The sequence below is a fragment of the Grus americana genome, chromosome 1 (assembly GCF_028858705.1).
Source record: "Grus americana isolate bGruAme1 chromosome 1, bGruAme1.mat, whole genome shotgun sequence".
Classification (NCBI taxonomy): Eukaryota; Metazoa; Chordata; class Aves; order Gruiformes; family Gruidae; genus Grus; species Grus americana.
In genome coordinates this window covers 38292295-38309328 of record NC_072852.1, presented here as the reverse complement: position 1 = coordinate 38309328, position 17034 = coordinate 38292295, and the positions used below count along the sequence as shown (strand labels likewise).

Below are 17034 nucleotides of genomic sequence, written 5' to 3'. Positions count from 1 at the left end.
AATTGATGTTGAAGTTAAATGAGCATTACAGCTTTCTTAAAAGTAGACTCCAAAGTTGATCTGATAATACACTTGATGTCACTTTTTTTTCCAGTAAGAGGGTATGGCTCTGGCATTTTTGGGTCACTCAGCTTACCGGAGTCAGCTAAATTAAGACTAACGGTATTGGGAAGATGCAGAAATGTGGCTTTTAAAACCTTAGAAGAAAGCTCGCAACCAAAGTCTGTCCAGATGCATCTTTATCTAAGCTAGACACAACCCAACCAGTTTTAATCAGTATCATCTGCAATCAGACTTCCTACTCTAGCACAGACAAAACCTTAGCTGAATTCTTGAGATACATTTGACTACTATTTGTCCTACAGAATGGTTTAGAGATTTAATGTACCGAAAAACAACTCTGCCCTAAAATTCTCCAGACAAACCTTCTCAAAGCACACAAAAAACTTTCTCAAAGTGTGTGCGCACCAAAAAAGCTTTCTTGTGTTAGGGTTTTAGCATACTTGTATTCAGCAGATTTTGTTCATGTAGTCAAGACATATGAATTTGAGAGCTGGAAGTATCTGATGAGCACATAATGGTGATGTGATGGTCATGAAATTGTGTATTTTTGAGATGCATTAATGAAAAGACAGCCAGCTTAGCCATTGCCTCTTGCTGTGGTCTTACAGTCATAAGATGGGTTATGTGCATGTGTTAGAAAAAAATCTGCGGTGCAGCAGGTGAGTACTTTGTTGGAAAAGTTTTGACTTTCACTCAGTACAGTACTGAGTGAAAAACTTTAGTGTCACCTACATGCTGTCCTGTCTTTGACCACTTAGCTAAGACCACATGGCTAAGTATGGCTTATGTGTGGGGATGCTGCAGAGTAGTTGAAAATAACATTTGAGACTATATGCTTTCATAGTGCTCTTTCCAAATGATAAAATGTTAATTAGCATTTAGGACTTAATACAGTGCAGGAACTTTCTTCTACAGGTGTTTGTGGAAGTGTATAACTTGACTGCAGATCCACACCAGATCAATAACATCGCTAAAACAATTGATCAAGAAATTCTAGAGAAGATGAACTATCGATTAATGATGCTGCAGTCCTGCTCAGGAGCAACTTGCCGTACACCAGGTGTCTTCGATCCCGGGTAAACACTGGTTCAATGAATTATGGTGATACTTTTAAATATAACTGTGTATGTTTAAAATTCAGCTTTTATAGAGGGTATTTATGATGGAATATAATATTACTGACATACCTACTGTTGTTTAATAGAGATGTTTTCCTGATGGTTCTATTTTTTTTTTTAATCTTTAATCTCTATTTTAATTTAACCTACCAAATATAACTTGATGGTATTACTACTACTACTTTAATCTTGTCAGCCACTGTTGACTTAGAATAATTGAAGCTTACAGCTGTGCCGAGTAGTCAGAGACAAGTGACCTCAGGTTTGCCTGCAAACAAGGAAAAGCTCTGCAGGTTTCTGTAGGCAGGAATTTCCCAAATACTTGTTCTGATTGTTCCTGGAGATGTTCTTGGCAAAGAATGTTTCTTGCAGGACCTAAGCTGTATGTATTAGTCAGCTGTTGTAAGTAAATAGCATTTCTTACCTCAAAATTCAGGCAGTAATTGTTTGGACCGAAGCTGTTCTAGGAACTATTTAAAATGTCCTTACAGTTGTGCTACAGAAGTTTGTCATTTGAGGCAGCAAAGCTTTCTGTTAGAATGCTAGAAAGAAGCTATTTCTAGAAGTGTTGGTCACTGCAGGCAAACTGTAGCTCACACTGACTCTCTTCCTTCCCACAGGTACAGGTTTGACCCACGGCTCATGTTCAGCAACCACGGTGTTCGGGCTCGGAGGTTTTCTGCACAGTCCTTACAAGGCATTTAGAGCCTCTGGCAATCAGCTCCCACTGACCAGTTTCTCCAGTGACTGCAGCAGGTCTGTCTCTAACTCTCTTGATCGCAGCTGGAAGACTTGTAATGGGCTATTCAAACCCTGTTTGGAAGAAAAACCCTTGTCTTTAGCTGGTTGCCTTGTGCAATATGTATACTTCACAGCTGAACTGTAACTCTAAATTGTTAGACACAGCTAATCTGTCTTGCTCAGATAGTTGATTACCACCTTTGTCTTTCAAGTACCTTTTCATATCACAGGCACAGAGGTGAACCTATGCCTATGAATCTGAACAGTTTATTTTGTTCTGAGAATCAGTAAATGCGTATGAGTCAGGTTAGATAGGCAGGTGCTATTGCACAGTAATGCTCACCCATATTCAGAGTCACAGACTTTCTTAAAAGCTACGTTTAATTATAGGTTTCCTGTATTGAGCTCAAAGCTGGTGTAATGACAATAGCAAACTAGGCCAAAATAGTGTAGGAAGGCATTAGTCAAAATGGTAGGAGCTGACTAGCAAGTGTCTTGTGCAGAATTAAGATCCATATGCAAAATGCTGTCTTTCAAGGAGACCACTTCTAATGAGACCAATGAATTTAGTAGGACAGCTTTGGTAGCTTGCAGACAAGAATGTAACTTCAACCCCCTTCTAGTTTGAAATGCTGGAATGGGTTACTGTGTACTACTGAAAAAACTCTTAGGGTTTAATATAGGCTTCCTAGTGAGTTAAAGAGTGCTGAGACTAACAAGTATTCAAATAAGCGTGCCTGTGTTTTGAGCTAACTCTTAAGTCTGTTTTAATACATGAACAGAAGTAGTACTAAAAAAAAAAAAAATCCACAAAAAAACAACCCAGGGCACCATACACAGAGTTGCTCTGTCTCTAACCTCCAAATGTTTTGAATTGTCTAACATGTTGATTAGATTCTTGAAGGTAAATTATTTTGAGAGCAAACTAGCTAAAAAGAAATAAATGGTTGCTCACTAGAAGTTAGGCTGAGAGGGCTGTTTTTAGGCAGTTTAAGTGCTTCATAGAGTGTTGCTTTTTAGTTGAGACATAACTGCTCAGAACCTGCAGTAAGTGGCCTTCACACCAAAGGACTGATGTCAGACGTCTGGCTGCAGTACGTTATCACTTGATTTCCCTTGGGAAGGGTGATGTTGTCTTTTCAACCTTCTGATTAGGCTTATCTGAAATGCAGCCATCGCTCGCACCCAAACTTCAGTATCTTTCTAAACCCACACTTGCGTTAGCCTATGACTTCTGTATAGATTCATTGGCAAAACACTGTCTAGAAACACTGAATTGTGTATCTTTTGCGAGACAAGTTCATGTTGCTTGTGGGCAAATCAACTGTGTTATCAGGCAAGATAATAGTTCTCTTGTCAAATGCAACTGTGGCACAACTATTTAGTTTTTAGTTAGTTATTTCAGATATCTTACCCAAATAGAGATCATGATGATTTCAACTTCTGTCACATAAAACCTTCTACTAAGTAATCATTAAGTAGGCAACAAAGCATGACTCCTTCAAAACTGTGAAGGTGCATACCCTGACACACAGATCCACCAGCTGGACGCAAGCAATGCTACAGTAAGAGAAGTAGAACCTTCTTTGCTTTTAATTCTGAAGCACAGAAGTTGTCCTTCACATAGCTGAGAGTTGCAAACTTCTGTCATGGTCTACAGGTTAGATTTTGTAAACCTTTTGTCTCGAATCTAACTAGTTTCAAATTTCTAGCGTGACCAAATGTTTGGAGACAATACTCAAAAGGTAACTTTTCAGCTGGAGCATCTGTATAAATGCAGAAGTTTTTTGGATACTCAAACTACTTACACGCTTTCAAGTACTCAGGACTTTTTTTCCTTCACTACAACTGTAGCTTTATCCTGTTCTTTGTTTCTCAAGCCTTAGTATTGCCCATCAATATCCTTCAGACTCTGTTTTGTCTTTAAAAACAAAACCAAAGTTCTTTTCATGCTCTCAAGTGTTTTCTTGCATGCTGAGCTAAACCTAAATTTCATTTATGTAGTGTTTTGCTCAGATAATTCTAGCAACTTAGACTTGTTCTTTGTTTAAATTTTATTTTGCTAGCTGTGTGGAGACTAGTGTGAAATACAGTGATTCCTGCACATTAAACCTCAACAGTTCCATCAAATCTAGGTCATATGTAAAATTTCTACTTGAGTTAAGTTTCAGTGCAAGTGATGTGTGTTCTGTTGCTTCTTAATGGAAAAAACCCTCTGTTATGGGTAGAGATGTTAAGGGCACTGTCTCTTCTTAAAGTGATCTTAAGCCATAACAAGGAAATTATCTTTTAATGATTTACTTTTTGCCTAATAACTAACATGAAAGATGACAGAATTGATATAGATCATTCAGTATGTGTGACCAGATGTTTTACCCAAATTACCACTCTTGTTATCTGTGCACACCTGTAAAGCATTTTGTCTGTAACTAGGCTCAATAACTTAACACACTCACTGTCACAGAACCACACTATACCTGAAATCTGCCATAGGTAGTAAATGTTGTATTAAATTGAAATTCAAAATTAAATTAGTCGATCCTTACTTAACCAAAAAGAGAATTGCAGTTCAGGAAAACATCTGCTTCACTCCCACTAACAGTAAAGAACTGTTCAGCAAAAGCATGTGGTTGAAGGAAGAACAGGAGCCAACAGCTGTCTGCCTTCCATTGCTTTTAGAGGAGTTTGTTGTTACTTGTCCGGTGTCTATTTCCATGAAGCAGTTAATTCCGAGTATTTTTACAGCCTTGAATGAACAGTGTTAATTCTTATCCTTGATGAATAAATAAAAAAAACCCACTATGAAGGAACTTTGATTCTTACCCAGATCTAATTCCCAACTAAGTGATTTTAAGACTAAATGGTCTTCCTGGATATGCCATTTCATATGCTATTTGACCATGGCTGTAGCTGTACCTTGTTACTAAAGGCATTTGTTAAATGAAAGGGCCTTACTGGTACAGAGTTGGGTTTAGGTAAAATATGATTTTTTTTTTTAATTTTTTTTTTAAATCATTATTAACAAAAGCAGAGCTGTGAATTTTAATGATCTCATCTGGTAAAGTAGATACTATACAGGGAGAAATACAGTTCATAACTTTATTACATTATCCTAAACCAAAAACCGTTCAGTATCAGCACTTCAGCATATCTGAATACAGCTAGTACCTGCTTACCCAGCACAGGCCCAGTAACTGGGGCTTCTTCATTTTGAGGAATAAAGCTGTAGCAGGGACAACATACATGCAAACACACATCCAAAGCACTACTAATACCTTTTCAATCAAGTTAAATTTAAGACTGATTCTACAAGCTAAATACAATATTTCATCATAATGAAACAGCTGTCATTTATTGTGATTCAATTAAAATGAATTTTATTTGTATTACTCTCTGTATGTGAGCATACTTTGCTGTAGCATGTTGTGAGCATACTTAACTTCTACTGTCTTGAACGTTTGTTTAGAAAGTGCCCTTCCAGAGGACCCTGTTCACTGCTGCACTTTTGGGGAAAGAAAAAATAAACTGCCTATCAAACTTCTCTTTCTGTTACTGAACTTCAGTTAAACCTTCCCGAAGTATCAAGCTGTGTCACACTTCTAAAGACTGAATCCCTAATTTATAAGCTGTTCTCTGTTTACCACCCTGCCACTTAACAATGGCCACTAGTGAACTTTTCTATGGTCACAGGGAGCCTTATGTACAGCATCTAGTAAGACAACATGTGACTACTTTGTACCAGGAAGAAACACTGAGGTGAGAGTGTTCGTACTTGTTCATATTTCCTTGGAAACTGATGTAGTTAAGTAAATGGAAAACTTTATCAAAAGAGACAACAGAGAAGCTGCTGTTCATAACTAAAAGCAGTATGTTCTGCTTCTGGGAAAGAGGAAGAATAAAATCCTATGTAAGGCTTTTTCCAAAGTGGGAACTGTGAGCAACAGTAAGATATGTGCAACTCGCCTCAATCCGTGTTACAGAGTTGAACTCCTTGGATGATTCTGTGCAACTGTTTAAAAATGTACACATAACTATTTTCTGAACTACAGAGCAAGGTGATTTGGTACCTTTAACCTACTTAAGTCTGAGGCTTTCACAAGCTTCTAAACCAAGTATTTCTGCATTGTATTTTCATTTCTGCTTAACCCTGTGGTATAAGTTTTGTTTCTCCTTCAGTGACGTAGCAGTTGTCCATTAAGTAGAGAAAAGTATTTAATGGCTGCTGGAAACAAAGCTCCTATTTTTCTTTTGATGCTCCAGCTTATGAAAACTGTGAAGTTTACTGTAGCACCACAAGAAAAGGCAGCTCTGTATTACCTAGATACACCTTCCCATCGTGCTCAAAGACATCACTGACAGCCCAAGTGACACTACCATCAGGGTCATGGAAGCTTGCCACAATGTCTCCTTTATCATTGATTTCTAAGAACAAGCCGTGTTTGTGAAGAAGAAGGCTGTAGAATGATAAAGGAGTCACCTGTTTTAGAAAAAGAAATACACAGTGTTAACACTTCATTCGGGGGGGGGGGGACATGATCATATGACTAGAAAGAAATGGCAATGCTGATCTATTGCTTTCCAGATGTTCTAGCTGGATTCAGCTGTCACTTATCTTTTGATAATATCCACTGGACTGTGTCTAAAGCTGGCAGTCCACTAATTGCCTACTAATCTTAAAGTACAGGCACTGCCTGTTTGCTCAAGAAGGTATGGATGTTGTTCGAATTTATTCCAGCTGCTAAAAGCCACCCATTTTCTAAACACAGGATGGAACACAACTGAATCACTTGCTTCAGTGTTTTTCCTGTGCAAGTTCTAAGTAAAAGGCAGCCTGGTTCCTAGAAAAAGTAGCATGGTTAGTTGTAACCAGCTCCATGACACTTGTGTGGCAAGAATGACTTTGCAGAGTTTGATTCCTACAGCAAAATCCTTGTATTTTGTGTAAAGGGTTCTTTACCTGCCTTGACAATATCATGTTGCTATAAACAAAGGACTGAGAGCTTGCAGCTGTGGACTACTTTTGTCAATACTGATTTTCCTACTTTTATAAATGGGTTCTCAATATTACTACTATAGTAAAACTGCTGTGGTTTAATATGTAAAAAAAACCCCCGATCCTCAAATGTTGCAGAAAAATCAAAGTTAGTATGTGTTGGGATGCTGGCTGGTAAAGATGAAGCAGTCATCTATTCTACTTCCTAATGAAGAATAACAAGTTTTTTCATACTTAAAAAATCAACTTTTTTGCAACATCAATAGTTAATACTACACAGTGTCAAAGTTACCTTTGCAATAAATCTCTTCAGGAATGGATACGGTCCTAAAACATCCAGAAAAGGAGAAAAGAAACTAGGAAAGCGAGTAGTAGATATTCCAACTCTGTATAAGCCTGTGTTTGATAATCTGATGTTGTCTGGATACCCAGGCAGGTTGTCCACAAAAACTTCTTTTTTTCCTGCATTAGTTCCACTCACCCAATAGCTGCAAAAAGGAAATTTGTAATATGAGTTATAGCAGCTGCTGCAAAACACAACAAGCTTAACAAAATGGAAGATCCATCATTTTGCTTTGTGCAAGGAATTTTTCAAAATACAAAAAAGGACTCTGCAGGAAGTAGTAAATGCAAAGGAGGACTAAACTTGAGTAATGATGATTGGTCAAAACCCCTCATCTTTCTACATGTAACATAAACACTATGTCCTTGTTCTGTTAAAAAATCCTATTCATACAAACTGTGCCTGTTAAAGGAAAACTAGTATTAAATTTTACTTTAGACCTTCCATGAAATAAAAAACTATTAAAACACTGACTCCCTTTAAAATGGGATGTTATGCTAATCATCATAATCATGCAGTGACACTGGTCCTCTGAGGTCTGTTGTAACTGTAATAACGGAGTCATCAGGATAATTGTAATTGAGTCTGAGGGAATTAGGGCTCAATATATCAGTAAATTGGTATAAAAGACATTTGGCAGTGGAAAGAGCAACTGTTAATCTCTACCTAGAATTAACTAAAACCCTACGACTCTTGCAACAGAAAAAAGTAATTTAAGCTTCCAATAGCAACCCTGTTAACCGCACATCTTCAGTTCAAATTTTTAGAAAAGCAAGGAAAACCAGGAAAATAACATAAAAATGTTTACCAATTGATTAAGAACATGTAATATAAACTAACGTAATATTTTATGTCTAGGAAAAGAATGATGTTGAACATACCGTGTGATTCTACATATGCTGGTTTCTGCTATTAATATGTAATCTTCATAGGGAGACAGCGCAATCCCATTTGCCATGTACAAGCCACTGAGCACTGTTCTTCCTGTTCTTGTTACAGGGTCATAGGCCAAGAGGCGACCAAGATGGTTTGTTTCAATTACCTTAATCAATACATCTAATGAAAAACTAGGCTATCAAAATACCTGGTTTCAATTAGAACAGAAAATAATCAGAAGACATATTAACATGAATTAGATAAAAGCAGAGTTTACAGAATGGCAGAGGGCATCTTTATAAAAACAATAGGCTTGCACCACTAAAGGAGCAAAGGATTCTGCTCGTGTCCTTTCCCAGGCTGATCACAGCATTCTTGCAAAAACCAGAGGAACTTGGGGGTTATAAAGCCCAGAGTTCAAAATACGTTATTCTGCAGTTCCTGCTTTAGTGAAATATTGAGGCTTATCAGGCTTCTGTGAACAATTGCAACTTCTTCAAATCAAACCAGAAAGCATTCACGAGTGTTTTGCTAAAGCAAGTAAACGGCAGACATTTTACTTGTGGTATGAAATAATTTGAGTAAGTTTCTTCTGCTAAAAATCTGCGGGGCAGCTTTGAGTTATATAAACATAAGCTCTGTGAAGAGGAAACTGTCTTTATGTTTGTCATTTGTACTGACAACCCTTTGTCAATTCTGAAATACTGAATGGCAAAGATGATGTACTACCAAACAATAATTCTGATAGCTCTAAGAAACAGCAAGTGGCACATTAGAGATTTCAACCATTCTCTTTTTTTTTTTCCCTATAATAACTTGGATCTCAATTCCCACCCCTTAAATATGTTTCCCTTAATCTGATTTTTCTCCATGCTTAATTTTATCCACAGTTCTGGTAATAAAGATGAGAGTCAGTGCAAACTTTGTTTCTGTGACCTCACTGAATTTCAGCTTTACAATCAGTTTGTTCTAGATAAAGTTTGTCTCAAAGGCTATTACTACACCTTCAAGTAGACCAGCAATTTGCCACCTTGTATTTACAGCAGTATAAGAGCAGCTTGTAGACAAGATACCGGGGAGGAAACTAACATGCTGTAAAAATCCAGACTAGTGTATCACATGACAATTTATTTGGGTAGTTATACTGGAAAGGGTTTTTTTTCCGGAAGAGCAGTTACAGAATAGCACAGCCCATCCTCTGCCTTAGGGCTCAAACAGGCTGCATTCATAGCATGCTTAGCTAAAACACACAAGCACAATCGGAAAAAAAAAATTTGTCTCTTCTGCAGCCTAGCACACAGTGCTGCCAGCACAAAAATTAACACTCAAACTGTCTGAACAAATGGTTACAAAGATTACCTCATCTCACCTCGTATTTGTGATACCGTCTTTCCCACTTGCTGCTTGAATCCGTAAAATAAATCAAATTTTTCTTTGATATTTCTAATCCATTTAGGAATTTGAAAGGCAGCCCATCCACACCTGGTTAATAAAGATGACTACTAGTTAAAATAAGTACAAAACCACCAAGTGTTCAAAATTATTCAGATCCACACAAGCTTAAGATTTCAGACATTGCAATTCCAAATCTCATAGTTAATGCTATCACTATCCTTCATTTGTCCCAAGCTAAAGTCCAAGCTCCAAATTACTTTCATTTCCAGGGAGATATGTTCAGGTTGCAGCTCAACATAACACATACCAAACCAAAAGCCTCTGACAAATAAAATTGCTTTTGTTTTCTATTTTTTAAACAAACCATAAAAATATAAAGCCAATGGGCTTTCAATCGGCCCCAGTCCCCACACTCACTAGTACTGATCTCAACTGATTAAAGTGTCTTGCTCTTCAAATTTATACATAAACATGAGGACCAAACCCAAGATCAATCTATTTCCCCACTATCTGTAGCATCACCTTTTTCACTCGATAGCAGGAGGGTTTTCTCTCCTGTCCTTGGATTGACTTTGTACAGGCCTAAATAAGAATCTGCCACAATCAAGTTACCATCCTGATCCATTCGGAGTCCATGGGGCCGTCCACATAATGGTTCATAGTCTGGAGTTCCTGAGATACAAATAGGAGGATGTGTAAGACCAGGAGGCTGACAAAATGAAGATCCCGAAATGCAAAGGCTGCAAAGCACTAAACTATCATCCTTGAATAAAACAGATCCTTAAAAGCTTCCTTAAACTGTCTCCAAAAGTAACTTGCAAAGGAAGTGACAGTAGAACATCAACCTAGTCATCTCTGTGCCTTATTACTTAAGAAAAAATTTGCTCTCAACCTTCAGAGAAATTCAGCTCTACTCTGTTTTCCCAGACAACTTTAAAGATGACTGAAGAACAGGTAGGATTGCTAAATCTGTAAAACAAAATTGATTAGCTGTTGTTTATTTTATATTCCCAAGAAAAAGATGGGAGAAACCCACTTTTAGGAAAAATTTAACTAACTGCTTCCCTTCAGCTGAGGGGCCCGAGTTCCACAGGTCACATGAGAGTCCTCTAAGTAATCCTCAGGTAAAACTACAAAAAACAGATCTAACATGTTTAATATTTTTGTAGTGAGTAATTTTCCTGTGAGTAATTTTCCTGAGAGCAGTGAAATTAGTAAAGCTTGACATCCTACAGTTTTGTGACCTAATGCCCTCTACTACAAAATACATAATTTTCCCCCCAGTATGCCAGTAAGCAAGGGACAACATCCACTACAGCTCACTGGAGCTGTAACACATCAGTAACACACGCTGACTGACTGGCAGCTGCCAAAAAGTTAACAGCTGAGTTCTGGTCTCACTCCGAATGGATCGATCTTTTTGGTCTCATTTTTTGTTTCTTAACTTCCACATAGTCAATTATTTACATAAGACTCAAAAAAGTTAAGTAATCTTTGAGAATTCTTTCGAATTCAGTCAAGACTAGCCCATAGCACAGGGACACTGGGGACAGGGAAAGCACCTACCTAACTCACATTTTTAGGAAACCAGGCTAAAGCCAATCAGCTATTTTCATGGCCTTTCAGGCCTGCCTGATTCATCAAAAAGGAACAGGATAAAAACATTTCAATGTTTGACTTCCTCATTTACAAGTAAGGAAAGAAAATGCAACCTTGCGGTCCAGTTACTGGTGATGGTACCATGACATGCTATTCTGAGTCTCTGATTCCTTTGTAAGATTTGAACTATTTCTAAAATACATTTTGATCTTGAGGCAGGAAAATAATTGGTTAAATTGTCTTTAGACCACCCTCAAAAAAAATTGGTATAGAAGGACTTCTATAAAATGTTGTTCTTTATTTAAATGGCAAGCCAGTCTCAGGGGCTAGAGAAGTGTGCCATTATACCTTAATCCTACCTACATTAGGAAAAACTACATGAGAGCAGCAGGCTTTTCTTGCAAATTTGCACAAAAGAATCAGAAAATATTAATGGCAGCTAAAATAGCACTTCAATTTCTCATTCAGTGACATTTATATGAACAAGTTGTCATTTTCACATCAAAACTGTCGCTCACCACATTCAGGCATATTCTGCCCCATTTGAGCAATGAAATGCAGCTGGTCACCACTGATCATCCACAGTTTCCCATCCACAGTACCAGTGTAGATATTACCTTAAAATAAGTATATTAGAAGACTGTTTTAAAAGGGACCAAGGCAAATGAAACTTAGTATAAAAGAAGGACATTCCTCATTATTGTAAGCCCTTCCTTCTTGCTCCTAATTTATATATTTATACATACACAAACCAACAAACCAGACAGGAAACCATACAGTTTACTTTAAATATATTTTTATAAAGCAGAAAGAGCAATAATAAATTGGAGATTAGAAAAAATACGAATTGTTCATGTTTATTTTAAATAAACATAATACATTAAAAGCCATCTTAAGACTCCTCTGGGTTAGCAGCAAAAAAAGGCTTCAAGGATGGGACTAAAGATTCATAGGGATATTCTCGTACTGACAATGAAAATCAGTGAAAGCATTAGCAGAGCTCACGCAATCTACCTTTTTGTCCTGAGGGTTTTGCCACCTTATCAGCTAGCTAAAATGTTCAGTAGATGAAAGGAAAACATTACAATGACTGATGCAAAACAAGAAAGTAACACTTCTCCTAGGACATTAAAATCCTAAGCAAAAAACCCAAGTGTGTCTGTTGTTTTTTTTTTTCTTAAGCTGTGATGTTTTGCTTTGGTTTTGAACCACCAGAATAATACCAAAAAGGTGTAAGTTTGCATTAAAGGACTAAGCCCTTTTTTTATTGGATACTTGCTTAGCAGTTGCATTCTCCTCTGCTTTTAAAGTGTTTAAATTAACAAGGCAAAAACCTCACAGAAGGTCTTCAAATCTCTTTTGACATTGTATTGTAACTCCAAAACCTTCTGTGTAGAGTATCAAAGGAAAAATGCTAGTAGTGGTTAAGCCCTGCCTTTAAAAATAGCTTCCTCCTACCTTTTGACTTGTCCAGGCTCTGAAATAGTACAATGCACATGACCAATCCTAGACTTACTGTTCAACAAAATACACTTTTAAAGTCTGTTAGCTGTCTGGAAACATTCCTCTGATTTGTCTTCTATTTACATAGATTGAACTAAAGTAGACATTTTTTTACGTGTAACCTGCATTTTCACCCTACCTTGTTTACGTCTAAAAATGTGCACTGTCACTTCGCAAAAAGAGTTAAAAGGTACTCCATAGATGTTGTGCTACCTTTCCAAACCAGTATTACTAAAACCCCACAGATTCTGACTTTGTCTAATGAGTAGTTACACCAGATCAGATAAACAGATATAAAAATGTCTAGCATCTGCTCACTCACATCTATGGAAAAATGTAAAGAGCAAATAGGACAGATTCTCAAAGTATCAGCTGTCAAATCTAGATTAAAAGAATTGTCTAGGATTACTGGCATACAGGAAGCACCTGTTTATCCGAAGGGAGAACTTCAGAGCCACTGTTCAATACAAAAACTTTGCCTGGGAAAAAACAGAGGCTGAACTTTGCTGTCATGAAATATACTGGCATTCTAATGCCTCCCGAGGCATGTTGGAAACAGCTGAAATTTCTGATCACATACCAGATTCTGTATTTAAAGTGAGAAAGCTTAGACTTGTAATGCTATTTTCTATCATGCTATGCACTAGGCTATGATGCTATACTTAGATTTATATAGCTAGTGCAAGTGGGTATTGCACTAGACTTCTCTCATGGCTATTTGCAGTAAAGTGAAGGTAAAACAGAACTACCCTAATTATCCATAACATCCTATCTTATTCATATGGAAAACAGTATTTACCTAAGTCAGGCAACATCACCACAACACTTACTACAACTTCAGTCATATTGTATGACTTCAACTGACTGAATCCAGTCTCCTAAAGCATCCTTAAATTCAGGGATGATCCATGGCAGAATTAACACACTCAAGAAAAATAGAACAAAAACTAGTGCTTTATACAGCATCATGAAAGACATTAGGTTTGGCAACACAGTGCATTTACAGGATTAGCCCTCGTATTTAAAATATACTTTGCAAAACTCCAGTTGTGAACCCTGCCCTTTCTGAAAGTTGTAGAGGAAGAAGTGGAGAACAAAAAGTGTGACAAAAAGACAATTTAAAATAGCACCTTTGAGGAAAGCAGGAAGGAAACAGCTTTGAGAAGACATTTGCTAGGAATGGGTGCCTCAATGCAAGGTGGTGAGCAAGGTCCCTTCCAGGCCTATGCTGCTATGACTGAAAAAGCTTCTAATTTCAGCTTGCGCAATGGCAAACAAGAACATTCCAGATGATTACCTCTCACCTCTGTATCACATGACACAAGACAGTATCTTTCAGACAAACATGTCCTGGGCTATTCAATATTTCCTTGGAAAAAAACATAGAACTAGCACCACCAGTAAGGGAGGGTGTCTGAACTGCCTGGCTCAAACTGCTCTGGATTGGGAGTTGCCTACTTCTCTGCACTGGCTGCTGCAGGTATTTATTTTACCCACTTACACACCAAGAGGAGAGTAATTCCTCCAGAACAGGTAAGTCCCGAGTCCACAGCACTAAACCTGTGTCCTAAACAGGAGATCACAATGTCTCTCCTCTATTTGGCTTGAACTTTCATCGCAGTCCCTACTTTGGTCACACTCTGGGTAAGACAGTTGTTGGAAAGATGCAAAACATGCTACTGGACACAGCTTCAGCTTGCTGCAATCTGTAAGGTTCCTGCACCTGCCGTTTTGCCACCTCACAGCTGCCAGACAACCAAGATGAATTACATGGATAGGTAAAAGGAGGTTCTATATTACAGTGAAAAGTTCTTTTATATTCCGAGCTGCTCTAAAAATATATTTTCGCGAACTATGCAAAGTTTAAAATAACTTCATTTGCCTTCCCTCTTTGGCTCTGTGTTCAATAACACCTTTTGAAATAAGAGCATGTTGATCTCAGTAACTGAGCTTGAGCAGCAAATTAACACTGCTTCTGGAGACTTGAAACAGAAAAAAAAAAAAAACAAGGCAAGCATATCACTAGTTACATGTCAAAAGCCCAAGCTTAGACTCACATTTGGAAGAACTCCCACAAAAATCTTTAGCTGGTTTTTCATGCTACTTTTAAAGAATATGCCATTTTACACCTTTTTAAAATTATATTTTAATACAACTTCTATGTATCGCTAATTTGTGAGTCCATGTTTTTTAATATAGCTGTAGGACATTTGCTATGTCCTTAGAAGCAGCAGATAACAAAATATTCCAGAATATTTCCAGTGAAATGTTTACAAATGTGAAGATATGGAAAAACATACAGTTATCTTAATATGTTTGGAGCAATCATTTAGCAAACATTAATATTTTTCTTTCTTTGGATTTAAACTTCTTAAGTCTCCTCTTTTAATAACTTGACCAAGAGATGTATAACTTTACCCATTTGGAAGTTATCTACTTGCCTTCATCATCCACAGTAAAAGACTCGGGACCTTTCAGTTTTCCTGTGAAGATTCTTTGTCCACTCTGAAGCTTTTTATTCACTTGCAATGATCCAACTAAGGCTGGAGGTGGCTTTTCAAAACTGCACCAAATAAATCATGAATAAGATGTAAGAAACAAGACAACACTGGACTGTAAAATTAGTTGAAGGGAAAATAATAACTCTTTATTCCAGAGATACTAGTAACAAGGTATTCTCTTTTTAAAAATAATTTGTTAAAACAATGACTGTTTGTTAAAACTATTACTTCAAACTAAATTAACAATTCTGTGGAGCTTGCACACCCAGGCTAAGAAGAATACTGACTTTTCAGAAGATTTTTTTTTTCCCCTGAAATCAATACAAAGTTGCCATCATCCTGAGAATTTTATTCCCTATCACAAGTCTGAGATCTACTAACAATCTCTCTACACATATGTAGGAATGCTACACTGGTCAGCACTGTTTTGCTTTAAACTGACTTTTAAAAAAAGTTTTTATTTTTCAGAAACACAGTTTCTCTCGCATGCAAACTTAAGCAGCATGCTTTATTTGCTCCTGCAGGATGAAGAGCATAGGAAAAGTTTTGAAAGCATAGGTATTTCCTGACAAACACGAGTATGCTATTGAACTTCAAAGTTAAGCAGGGGAACATACATGAATGGCTCTGGATCGATGGGAGATGGTAAAAAGTAAATGCTAGCAAAGGTAGCAAGGACTGCCGCTGGAAACCCCCACGCTGGGAACCTGGGAGGAAAAGAAAACAGTTGTATACTCGTGCACATACAAGAGGCGAGTGGGAGGGTACTAAGAAGAGTCAATTGTTTTTAAAAGTTAAAAAATTTCAGTGCTAAAAATTAAGACTGAAAAAGGACAAAGCAGACTGCAACAACCTGGCAGCCCCTGCCATAGGAGTGACCCTGCTGCCCCAGAGCAGTACTGCTGTCCTCTGTTCCTTCACCAGAGCTTCCCCAGTCTCCAGATGGGTGACCTGGCCCCTGAACCAGCTGAAAACCACAAGGTTTCTTTTGCTGAGTTGTACTTCTAGTAGTACGTAACTGCTGTAGGCAGTTACACCCAGCTACTTGTGTGGTGAGCAGCTTTGCTGACTCTAGTATCTTTAAAGCCTTTTACCAACCTTACCCCAGCTGAGTATTGGAGTATTTGCTATTAATGGGTTTTACCAAGTACATGCACAGTTATAATGTGGTTGTTGCACTTAACCCTTTCTATATGGATTTTTAGCTGAGTTTTTTTGGACTTGGTGGGTAAGTTTGACACATGTGAAGCTATGGGGTCTTACATGAATCCACCTCCAGGGAACTGGTCTAACCATTATCAACTCCTCTGGGCTGCAATGCCCAGTGAAGAGCAACAGAGGGACCAAAGTAAACAGTAAAACAGCTCTGCTCTACTGCATTCAATTAAGGAGGGTTACACCATTTTAAAAGACACAAAATAACCACAAAACTAAACAGACACATTTCTGGAGAAAACCGCTAAAAACTCTTGAAGGGACATGAGATAAAAAGGGGTGAAAGGCATTTCCTGAGGAGGGAGGACCCAGGTATCACGTCCAGCCCAGGACACTTCCTCACTGTATTAACCTCATGTTTCTCCAAGAGGTTTTTTTTATAAGAAGCCACTCACCCGTGAGCTTTCCCACCCAACTACGGGGGGACAGCACTCACTGCGAGCCCGCGGCTCCGCTCCCTTTGTGGCGGAGGCACCTCTGTAACAGAGGAAAGCCCCGCTCCGGGCCCTGCACCGCCGTCTTCGTGAGGTAAAACATGACGGGGTCGCTAACCACGGCTCTCCCCCCTTCCCCCACCGCCCGAGACAGACCTCTCCTCACACACCGCCGCCGGCTTTCACCGGGGCGGGAGGACGCCACCACCCTCTTCCCTCCCACCGCAGTTCGGCGCTTACATGGCGTCGCGGC

General features: G+C 38.2%; 2 protein-coding genes across 4 annotated transcripts in view; one reads left to right on the top strand and one right to left on the bottom strand.

Annotated features, from left to right (window-relative positions):
• The window catches only part of GNS (glucosamine (N-acetyl)-6-sulfatase), a 25562-nt gene extending 16507 nt beyond the window's left edge, over window positions 1–9055 (top strand). The window contains exons 13-15 of one of the 3 annotated variants that reach the window (XR_008575471.1): window positions 979–1139; window positions 1802–1937; window positions 8258–9055. Coding sequence is in view for 1 of the 3 variants with exons in the window: in XM_054813332.1 (XP_054669307.1) it covers window positions 979–1139; window positions 1802–1886 (246 nt within the window). In the remaining 2 variants the exon portion in view is untranslated. Of the gene's footprint in view, window positions 1–978; window positions 1140–1801; window positions 5464–8257 lie in introns of those variants that run through there. The other 2 variants (XR_008575470.1, XM_054813332.1) reach the window with 2 other exon arrangements.
• Window positions 1–17034, bottom strand: part of LOC129201716 (adipocyte plasma membrane-associated protein-like) — a 21914-nt gene extending 4880 nt beyond the window's left edge. Inside the window, exons 1-9 of the mRNA XM_054813339.1 lie at window positions 17022–17034; window positions 15750–15839; window positions 15073–15194; window positions 11647–11745; window positions 10052–10201; window positions 9504–9616; window positions 8140–8300; window positions 7208–7403; window positions 6240–6399 (exon numbers count right to left, since the gene is read on the bottom strand). Coding sequence (XP_054669314.1) covers window positions 6240–6399; window positions 7208–7403; window positions 8140–8300; window positions 9504–9616; window positions 10052–10201; window positions 11647–11745; window positions 15073–15194; window positions 15750–15839; window positions 17022–17023 — 1093 coding nt within the window. The 5' untranslated portion in view covers window positions 17024–17034. The remainder of the gene's footprint in view (window positions 1–6239; window positions 6400–7207; window positions 7404–8139; window positions 8301–9503; window positions 9617–10051; window positions 10202–11646; window positions 11746–15072; window positions 15195–15749; window positions 15840–17021) is intronic.